Source organism: Rhamphochromis sp. 'chilingali', assembly GCF_963969265.1.
Source record: "Rhamphochromis sp. 'chilingali' genome assembly, chromosome: 14".
Classification (NCBI taxonomy): domain Eukaryota; kingdom Metazoa; phylum Chordata; class Actinopteri; order Cichliformes; family Cichlidae; genus Rhamphochromis; species Rhamphochromis sp. 'chilingali'.
In genome coordinates, this window is record NC_137941.1 from 5,378,604 (window position 1) to 5,389,790 (window position 11,187).

The 11,187-nt window shown below is 39.8% G+C and overlaps 1 protein-coding gene across 2 annotated transcripts; it reads left to right on the forward strand.

Moving 5' to 3' along the window:
- Nucleotides 1-2,634: 2,634 nt before the first annotated feature.
- On the forward strand, nt 2,635-8,116 carry LOC308410259 (uncharacterized protein). 2 transcript variants are annotated; one of them, XM_080903496.1, is made up of 2 exons: nt 2,635-2,855; nt 6,101-8,116. In XM_080903496.1, exon 2 carries the CDS (start codon nt 6,463-6,465, stop codon nt 7,978-7,980), a length of 1,518 nt encoding a protein of 505 aa, XP_080759622.1. In that variant the 5' UTR covers nt 2,635-2,855; nt 6,101-6,462; the 3' UTR covers nt 7,981-8,116. The 2 variants fall into 2 exon arrangements, with proteins under 2 accessions (XP_080759622.1, XP_080759623.1); XM_080903497.1 differs by having other exon boundaries at nt 6,111-8,116.
- The last annotated feature ends 3,071 nt before the right edge of the window (nt 8,117-11,187 follow it).

Consider the following 11,187-nt stretch of genomic DNA (forward strand, 5'->3'; position numbering starts at 1 on the left):
GTAAAACTTTTTTCTACTAACTGTACACGCTGTGTCATTCTACCCATCTTTGCTATGCAGGACAAAAAATGCGGTTACTAATAACCAAGCAAATCAGCATACATCATAATGTCCTCCTCTGTTATTGCAAATTAGGACGCAGTTGATTTGATTAGGTAAAGCAAGGTCACAAGATTAATCTCCAGCGTTCATCTCTGCAGAAGTCTCCTTCCACGCAGCGCTCCAGCGTGACCTTCCTGTGCTGGGAAAGCTTTTGAGTAAATCACAAAACAAAGATTTCCTACACAGGCTCTGAGATAAAAACCACTTCGAGCTTTGCTTTTTTTCACCCTCATACTTCAACTGCTACAGTCGCTCTGAACACGTCAGCAAAGTTAACATATATGAAACATATATCCATGCATCTTGAAGATTTGAACTACTTGTGATTCACTGAACCTTCTTTTAAGTGCTCCTGTCATGACCGTTTAAAAGTGCCACATTACTGGTGCGTGCTTCAGTGGATCCCCTATGTATCCACGATGACAAAGCTCCATTTATTAAGCAATGATTCACTTGTCGATCTAAGTAAAGAGGCCCAATATAAATTGCAAGTACAACACAACAAAGTGAAGCACTGCACAGCAACTTGCGCATCCCATGGCCAAAAAAAACGCCTCACCTGTGGATGCTTAATTGGAAAAACGACCAGAAATGCCTTCACAGAACAGGTGGTCCGTCTCAGGCTGGAAACAAGAGTTGAGTCATTCATTTGATCATCTTTAATTATATTTGTTGCACCTGCCTTTTATCAGTGTGCCATTAAAAACATCACGAGTTCCGTCCAAAACGACACTTTCTGCGTAACTGGGATATATAATTTTCCTCTGGCTTAATTTGAGCGAACTGTCCCTTTGGAAGCATCCGTTTTATCAATGTGTTGCCAGCACATCATAGGTAATTTGAACACGTGTTTTCACACTCACACTGGTTACGTGTCTATGCTTGGCCAAAAAAAATGTTCTGTTGTATAATCAAGTTACCAGACCGCAATATATCCAAACAGCTGGTGGCCTGTTTTAGGTGGTGCTGGGGCTTCAAAGGCACTGCATCTGTTTTGGATCACGCCAGTGTTCATCAAATTAGGTGAGCTCACATTCCGGTCTCGACTCACTCTGGCCGTGGTAGATCGCACTCAGGTCTGTGCCTGGAAATTTCATTACAAGGAAAGGCGAGGTCAGCTGCTATCTGTGCGGTCCATTTTCTGTCAAGCAAATTTTATTACCATGGCCAAACAAAGACGCTCTCTCTGAGCAAGAATTGATTAAAGGTTTTGCTTCAGTGCGCTTTGATACATTTTATGACTTTAAAGATGCCATTTCAGCATTAAGTTGTGTTTATGTAAGCAAATTGGTAAATGGAAGTGTTGAAAGGAAAAGCATTAAATACGTTAAGGTTTGAAGTGGGATGATGGTTATTAAAGCTCTAAGGATGATTATGTCTTTTAAGAGAAAAAGCAGCTGGACTTTAATTACTTCAGCTTGTAAGGATACCTTTATATAAAGCTGTCTTTTTATTTTCACCACATTCATAGTGTGGTTGGTAAGTTCATTTGTAAAAAATTACCTGACTGAAACATCCTAAAATTTGGGATGGACTTTAAAACTGTGAACAAGTGGGAACCTCGAATGTGAAGTGAAGCCAACATGGAAGTGCCTACTGAGGCTGACTCCAAAAAAAAGTTCCCATGAAAAAGCATAAAAATGGTTCTGCTATCTTTGCATAGACCCGATCTTTATAACAGCTTTAAGGTGGGGGGCATTCCATTTTCTTACTGTTCTCTCAAAGCAGACAAATTCACATTTTATTTAAACATAAAGTTTGACTTTATTTAAGATGATGTTTCTGCTTAGATTAAAATGCAGACAGGCAAAGTATTTATTTATGCGAACCTATACATTTATGGAGTTTATCCATGAAGAAAAGCAAATGTGGCATGATGGACTTATCCTTAGAAGTTTGGCCCCTTTTTTAAGAAATATCTTTTAGGTTTTGAAGTTGAAGGGTGGTGGACTGTTAGAGATTTTCTACATTATACATTATAACCAAATCTCTATAATACAATATAATCAAGTAAGCCTTATATTCTAACCAAGTAAGCCTTATATTTTAACCAAGTATGCCTTATATTTTGTGTGTTCATATATTTTCACATAACCAAGCCTATTGTTGAAGAATCACCTAACCAAGTCTATTGTTAAAGGAAAACTGATGCATTCCTTACCTCAGTGTCTGAGATGTTTGACAGCATGATATAATGATGCATTCTTCACTTCAGTGTCTGTGATGTCAGATAAAGCATGATATACTTCTGTATTCTTATCCCAGTGTGTGAAAGATCAGATAAGCTGATTTAATGTTTAACCTCTTCCCTGACAGTTAAAAGAGGAAGTACTATGTAACCCATTTTTGCCTTATAAATAAAGCAAGCAAGCCTGTGCTCGGTGTGTTTTGTCTTCTCAGAGACATTCACCCGTGTGTGTGTCTTCTCAGAGGCATTCACCCGTGCGCACGTTTTCTAATTACACTCTGAGTCGGTCTGCAGTTGTCTCATTTCTCTTACTTGTGTTTGAACAAATGTCTACCCCTGACATTTAATTGGTCCTTCGTAGCCGGAGAACTGACTGTTATTTTAACGTCTAGTTTTCCACAGACGGTCTCCATCGGGTCCTGACGTCGTGACGCCTGCGCTGGAAGAAATCTGATCAGTAAAACGAAAAACCCGGACACGTGAATTCGATCTCCGGTCAGCGTTCGGCCTTCACGGCTCCAGGACCCGATGAGCACCGGATCAAAAAACGCAGCGCCACAGTAAGGTGAATATGAAACACTGCATTCCATCAAGCGCTAAAATACGTTGATATTGAGATTTTCCTTTAAAATAGTGTAAACCTGGTTAGCGCCGACAGATCTCAGTCCAGAAGGGACTTAGAGACAACAGGCAAGAGCGAATTCTAGAAGTCGCTATTAAAAGTTCCGGTTGCTCTGGGTAGCAGCTGTAACGGAACGAGTTCCGGTCGCTCTGGGAGTGGCTGCAACGGAACAGGTTGAAGGTGTTACATGAAATAGGCCTACGGAAAATCTCAATAAAAATTATAAAAACGCGCTTTGTTTGTGTTGAAATAGAGGAGTGAGTTGTTTTTACGACCCAATAAGCGGTCGAACCACTTCTCAAACTGTTTTCCTGTGTACACTCACGTATTGGTTAAAGTGGAAAAAGGGTTGTGCTTCATCACGTAAAATCAATAACCGCTCTCTCGGATAGCGGGAGAGTAGAAGCCTGTTATTGAAAACCCATTCCCACTTTTTCATGCCAAAGAAGGTGTCACAGTTCTGACGTAATTAGTTCAAAATGGGTAATTCTAAAACTAAAGTAAAATTAACAGCAGATGAAGAAAAGCTTGAAAAAAACTGTCAAAATGCAGGAAGAGTCAGTGCAAATAGGTGGAGAAATCCACATAAAATTTCTTGTCCAGCCTGGCAAGGCAAATGCAACCCAGAGTCAATAAATGCTTTAAAAACCGCTTTGCAAAAAGAGCTATATGAGGAAAAAAGTCAAAAGAAAGTAAAAAGCAGGACAAAGAAGGGACAAAAGAGAGATTAAATGCTGTAATTGTGGAAAAAAACGGGCACTTTGCTCGAGACTGCAGGAGTGTAATTCAGGAACAGGAAAGTGATGAATGACTAGCACGAGAGGAAGGAAGTGAAACAGATGAAGCGGAGGTTTACAATGTAGAACAACTACTGTTAGGTTCAGAAGACAAGCCAACAGTTGTAATATATGTGAAAGGTGTGCTGTTAAAAAAATGTTTTGGGACACAGGAGCTTGTAAAACTGTTTTAACTGTAGAAGTCCCAAATGTAACATTTTCAAAAGACACTTTAATTGTGAAATCAGCCTCAGGACATGTGACATTGCAACATCTAACCGATCCCCTTTTATGTCACATAGAGATAGTGGCTGTGGCGGCAAAAATCAGTGCATTTATGACCCATCATGCCCAGATTGTATGAAATAAATAAAAGGAAATCATTCATATGAAGACCTTTTCTATAAAAAAAAAAAAGAGAGATGCATAAGGTAGATTAAGGCTGTGTCATTGTTCAGCCAAGGAAAGTGTGTGAAAAGATAAATGTTTCCATCCTGGAGGGTGGGTGAGACTGCAGCTCACTCACAGTCCCTGATGGATACAAAATAAAATATAATAATCTGAAGGTTGGATCTGAGATGAGGCAAACAGAAGACCAGTCTAAAACTAGGCACAAACCTGTTCAGAGAAAAAGCAAATTTTGTAGAGATTGGATGAACTATAAATTATCTGTTTGCCGAGTAAGATGATCCTAACTATTAAATTGGCTCAGTAGTAGTATAGTGATATACACTAATAAAATATTGTGATATACTATTGTTATTATATAGACAGAAAAAGATGATAATAATTAATAAAAAATATAATATTAATATTGACAAGAAGTATCTTAGCCAGTATGATGTGAGATGGACAATTGTTATGAAGTAGTCTGCATCAAGCTTAAAGGTTTGCTCAAACTCAGTATAATGAAATATGAGATGAAGAAAATAAAAGCAATATCTAAACCAATTAGGTGCATAGAGGCACTTAACCTGCTTGAAAACCTGTCATTTATCCTAGATAAATATTACTGAGATACAGAGCACATCTATAATAACAACTAATAAGCCAAACCCTGTAAGATAATAACTAAACCTGCAGGATTATGAAGCTGAATTAAATGTGTGGACACCGCTAAGTTGATAAGCATGTTACACATTTTCTTTTATTTTTTATTTATTGGTTTTTTTAGAACAGAGGCTGCATGCTATTAAAAGCGAACACATGCAGCTGTCTGTGAGCTCAGTTTCCCCTCACACTTCTGCTCTGTTTCTGGCAGCATTTTTCTTTGTCTTTTTGTATCCTGACTCATGTATGTTTTTGTTTGTTTTTGTTTTTTGATTATTTTGTTGGTTTGGAAACAAATTTGTGCCAATACTTGTGGATTACGGTGACACATAGTGATTAGGCATATGATTTACAAATACCCAGTTTTAGAACTGTGAGCTATGAACAATGCAAAGTTTAGGAAAATATATATATATATATATACAAAACAAAAAACTTCAAAGTTTGAAATATGTAAGACGTGTGAATTCTTTGAAAAACTAGAAGGTATTTAAAAATGCCTCAAGTGAACAAAATTCTTGGTTGAAAGATGGAGCAGAATTAAAAGACAACCTCATGATGTGTAATGGCAAAGGACTGCTGCTTTGGTGACACACTCGAGGACTCATGTGTCATCAGGAGGGATGGTTTCTATTCTTAATAAACAATTCTATACAAAAAATTTTGAAAGTTCAGCAAAAGAGTTTATTAGAACATGTATGATTTGCCAAAAACACAATGCTCAAGGCAATTTAAGACCAAAACGAGGCCGGTTCCCTACACCGCCACACCCATTCCATACTATCCACATGGATTTTATAGAACTAAATGAATCTCAATCCTCCAAGTATGCACTTGTGATAATAGATGTATTTTCCAAGTGGCCAGAAATATACCCAGTGAAAAAAGCAGATGCAATCTCAGTAGCAAAATGTTTGTGCAACCATTTCATTCCAACATATGGCATTCCGTCTCTGATAAGATCAGATAATGGTACACATTTTGTAAATGAAGTGATAAGTAAAGTTTCTGAAGCTTTAGGCTTTAGCATAAAACATCATTGTTCTTATCATCCACAAAGTGCAGGATTAGTCGAGAGAACTAACGGCACAATTAAACAAAGATTGAGGAAATGTATGGAAGAAACTAAAAAACCATGGCCTGAATGTCTAAGCTTAGTTAAGTTATGGATGAGAATAACTCAAGGAGCAGGTGGTCTAACACCATTTGAAATCATACATGGTAGACCATTCCCTCTCCCCATAACTAGTGAGCCAATTAATAAATCTATTGCCGAAACAACAATGGCAGAATGGATGACAAAACTGTTTGAAAATAAAGAAGTGATTTTGAACAATCAACTGCCGAGTGATCTATCTCCAGTCTCTTGCAGGTTGAACCCCGGTGATTGGATTCTGATTAAAGTCCTCCAGCGAAAAAATTGGAGTTCTCCACGGTGGGAGGGTCCCCATCAGGTGCTGCTTACTACACCAACAGCTTGCAAAATCGCTGAAAGACCTTCGTGGATCCATCAAAGTCACGTGAAGAGAGTGTTTGCACCACAATAAGACGCCGGTTCCCCCGACTCTCAAGTGATCCCCTGGTGAAGGAAAGGGCCGATTGGGTATACCCCGCCCTTTACCTTCTCGCCAGTGGTCTCCTCACTTGGAGCCCGGGTGTGCCTGGTCGCCCTGAAGAACAAACACATAATAAAGAGTGACCCATCCCACCAAAGAGAGGAACCAATGACAACACCGGGGACGCCTGGAATGCAGAGAGCCAGCATGATGAATCTAGGAGAAGAAGAGCCACCAGCCCCAGCCCCAAAGCTGTTATGCTTAAGTGCTTGTCACTTTCAACGGAAACGGTTCATGTGCCGCCTGATCTGTCTGGTGGCCGGCGTCATCTTAGGGGTGATGCTCTTCTGGCTGATACCTGGAAGAGCCCACAGAATAACACCAACTATTCCCCGTCTCAAGAGGTGGACCCATGACAATTCCCATCTAACTGAGATGACCCAAGATCACATTCACCCTTGGATGAACAATGCCTGGTACCGATACCTATACAACACCATAGAAGAAAAAGAATGTTATGTCTGTTCTCACATGCCTTCAACTTCAGTCTACCCCACCATATATGGTCGCATAATGGACAGTCACTGGCAAAGTGAATGTGCAGCAAGTTTTGCCAGCATTGGAAGACAACACTTTGCAATCGGCATGAAAGCTTCACTCCCAGGTGCAAAAGGCCTGAAGGATGGAACCTGTGACGACAAATTCTGGGTAGATATGACAGTAAAAAACAGAAATGCTTCTGTCCCTTTCCCTGTTTTTATGACCCATACAGAGAAGTGGCATCCTCTGTGCTTCTACCAAGCGGCAGGGCAAGGACGCCACCCCCTGGGCCATACCATCAACTGCAACGCAACCTATGGAGGAGTAGGGTATGGGACAGTCAACCTAAATCAACAGGTAAATGGCACCTATTGGGTACAAGGTATGGCATGGCTGTGCGGACAGCGTGCATACTTTATGCTGCCACCCAGCTGGTCAGGATGTTGTGCACCCATCTTCATTTCAGATCACACTTTCAAGATAACTGTGTACAACAAGACCAGAGTTAGGCGTGATGTAGAAATCAAGCCTCATGATTCAATCCTTGGAACAGACGTGCCAGAGAACTTCAAACTCTGGAACACCGGCGAGAAGGTAATCCACGCTCTGTTTCCTTGGACAGGAGTAGGAAAGCACGCACTACGAATAGAGACTTTAGACTATCGCTTTGGACTGTTTTTGAATGCTTCCACCCGCATTGACAAATCACAGAATGAAGAAATTGATGCAATCCGCATCACTGTCATGCAACACCGAGTAGCTTTGGACATTGTTCTTGCAGAGAAAGGAGGTCTCTGCATACTGTTTAACAAGACATGTTGTACTTACATACCTGACAACATACACTCATTAAACATGACAAATGCTTTGAATGTTCTGAAACAACTAAGAGACGCTCAGCAACAGGACTACGTAACCGATGAGCAAGGCTGGTGGGACTGGTTGCTGAACGGCTCCTGGAAATCTTTGCTGATTAAAGGCCTGTTGGCCCTATGTACTATGATGTTTCTATTTTGCATTTTTGCTGCTTGCATTATCCCTTGTCTGAGACGCATGGTGATGAGTATGTTTAACCGTACTTTAGGAAATTTTGTCTTGATCCAGAGAGAAATGTTGAGGATCCCTTTCGCCAGTATGATATGCTAAACATAGAGGACAGAGTGGAGAATTTCTATTCTTATTAGGAGCTGATGTTTAGATACTTCACTGAATGACATGCAAGTTGAAAATGTGATTTAACAAGTGACTATGCATTGATATAAACCTGTGAAATATATTAACATCAGGAGGGAAATGTTAGAGATTTTCTACATTATACATTATAACCAAATCTCTATAATACAATATAATCAAGTAAGCCTTATATTCTAACCAAGTAAGCCTTATATTTTAACCAAGTATGCCTTATATTTTGTGTGTTCATATATTTTCACATAACCAAGCCTATTGTTGAAGAATCACCTAACCAAGTCTATTGTTAAAGGAAAACTGATGCATTCCTTACCTCAGTGTCTGAGATGTTTGACAGCATGATATAATGATGCATTCTTCACTTCAGTGTCTGTGATGTCAGATAAAGCATGATATACTTCTGTATTCTTATCCCAGTGTGTGAAAGATCAGATAAGCTGATTTAATGTTTAACCTCTTCCCTGACAGTTAAAAGAGGAAGTACTATGTAACCCATTTTTGCCTTATAAATAAAGCAAGCAAGCCTGTGCTCGGTGTGTTTTGTCTTCTCAGAGACATTCACCCGTGTGTGTGTCTTCTCAGAGGCATTCACCCGTGCGCACGTTTTCTAATTACACTCTGAGTCGGTCTGCAGTTGTCTCATTTCTCTTACTTGTGTTTGAACAAATGTCTACCCCTGACATGGACCAAAATACAGACATGAGGCAATAAAGCAGAAGTAAAATGTGAGGCTGTAGCGAAGGTGGAACTGCTGGACCCAGCGCAGATAGAAAGGTGTGACGGGTCAGATCAGACTTGATCAACTGTTCATTAAGAGCGCGTGTGCTGGTCTATTAAGGTGCTGAAACTAGAAGAGTGTACTCTAAAGTAAGTTCAACATAGGCAGGCTTTATTTGGAATAACTGGCTTAACAAAACCTGTCCCAACCCCAGACTTTCTCCAAAAGGCTCTGTGAACACTTGCGTAAACAGGGATGTCTGATGTGTCATTTGCCTCTTCTTCTGCACGAAATCCATCAGCTGAGTGCCGACCACTCCAGCCAGAGACGTTATCAGAGGAGCAGGTGATAAATATGTACAAGGAACATGACAAATATAACAGTAAAATATAACATGGTTGTCACAAATAAGGCATCAGAGTAATGCTGCAGAAAATTGGTAACTGAATTCATGATCATTACGAGCTCACCAAGCAAAAAATATATATTTTGCTGCACTCAGTGCTGTGCATATTAAATATGACAGCTGCACTAATATTAGATACTTTAAACTGATTCCATTTAAGCGTTACAGGTTAATCAGAGTGTTCAGGTGTTTCACTCTCCCATAGCCTTAAAAAGGAGACACAGAATCACTTGCTGCTGTAACGTTACAGCAGGGCTTCGTTCGGCTCGATTACAGCTCAACGGGTTGCATTTATGAAAAGACAAATCCATATAACACTCAAAACTTGCTGCTATTAAAACAATCAGTGACTCAAACTCTAAATGTATCTGAATATCTGAATATAACCGGCTGTGGATCAGGTTAAGTGTTCAGCAGTGCTTGCTGGGTAAAGAGACAGCCTTCTCTGTAACATGCAAACTCTGACTTTATCCTCAACATAGCTTCCTACACTTTACTCTCACTTCCTGGTGAGTCCTACATCAGAGGGCACAGCCAAGTCAAAGCAAACATGATACATAACAAGAGAGAGTGCAAACTCTGGAGGCATGACAGTCGCAATCTTTAGCAGACATTACCAGGCTTATTGGTTTCATTTCTCACATAACTGCACATGAATCCATCTGTAAATATGGTTTCTTCTCAAAATTGCTATAATTGGTTTTGTGGATGACTGTGAGAAGCTGCAGTGACAAGAACCCCCACTAACACACAAAACCAACTGTTGTCATCACAGAGAATAATGCTCCGACACACCACAGACTAACCATCTTCCTTTTCTCTTTCTGTATAGACAAAAGTCTCCACTGCTATGCCTTTTCGTTTGTTTCCCATTATCTGTTAAATAAATCAAAACTATGGGAGTGCCACACATGCCCGCTTCTATTCTTCATGTTATTGAACTAGCAGGTTGGAGAAGAGGATGACAATCCCCAGCGAAAAATGATAATGATTTGTTCTTCCTGCTGCTCGGTGACTGCGGTGATTATTCCTAAGTGTTTCTGTGACAGTGGTATTGATTCACCCTGATATTCACAATCCAATCACCTTTGTACTCTATGTGAGCTGGACCAGCACATTTTTCTTTAAAAATCACTATAGACCCTCCTGTCATGAAACGTGCTCATATAAATCTGCTCATAACAAATTGCATGATTTTATTTTAATGAAAAAGGAAATGAGGAACAGCAGAAACTACAGACAAACATACAGTGAATGCAGTTTTAGTAAATACAAGCAAGGATATGAACTCTTCTTTTACCTGTTTTCCCTTTTTTTTATTCCCAAAGAATACCTTCAGAGCAGCCACAGGCAATAGAAAATACAATACTGTGGCGAACAGTTCAAGGTAAATTATATATAATGTTGGTCATATGACGTCCTGTGATTGCATCTCATACATCCAAACAGCTGCCACTGAGACCGAAAGCCACTGTGTGACTGTGAATTTTCAAAACTTCAAAACTGTGTACTTCAGATGGACTCATCCCTGTCCTGATTCTCAGCTCTGGAGTCGATGACGCTCACCAAATGCTTGAAAGCCCATTACCTGGAATAGGTGCTCTTGAAGTACGATTCAATTTGAAAGGCTTCTTTCCTGCAATGTCTGTTTTGATATCTTGCCTTCTGGGAGTTCTTTGGTGTGTTGAGAGGGGAAAAGATATTAGAGTGGTGCCGTTTCCAAAGACTGTTACAACAAAAAGTATATATCTGCTGTTAGGAGAACATAACGACTGCAGTGCAGACTATGCTTCATGCAAGAATTACAAGTTAAGTAAGTTGGGTTTTTCTGTACTAGTTGTTGAACTCTTAGTAATGTTAATAATAACACTGGTGAAGAGGAAAAATAGCATGGCAGAGTTATCAGCTGTTAACTTTTGAAACAATATCAGTATCAATTAGAATAGAATAGAATGCCTTTATTGTCACTATACAGTTGTACAATGAGATACTTTTCTTTGGCTGTCACTTCTTCACCCTGACCTGTCTTATTTGGCTC

Bases quoted from the DNA above. Each gene is read 5' to 3' on its own strand.
- LOC308410259 (XM_080903496.1), top strand. From the start codon at position 6,463: ATGACAACACCGGGGACGCCTGGAATGCAGAGAGCCAGCATGATGAAT.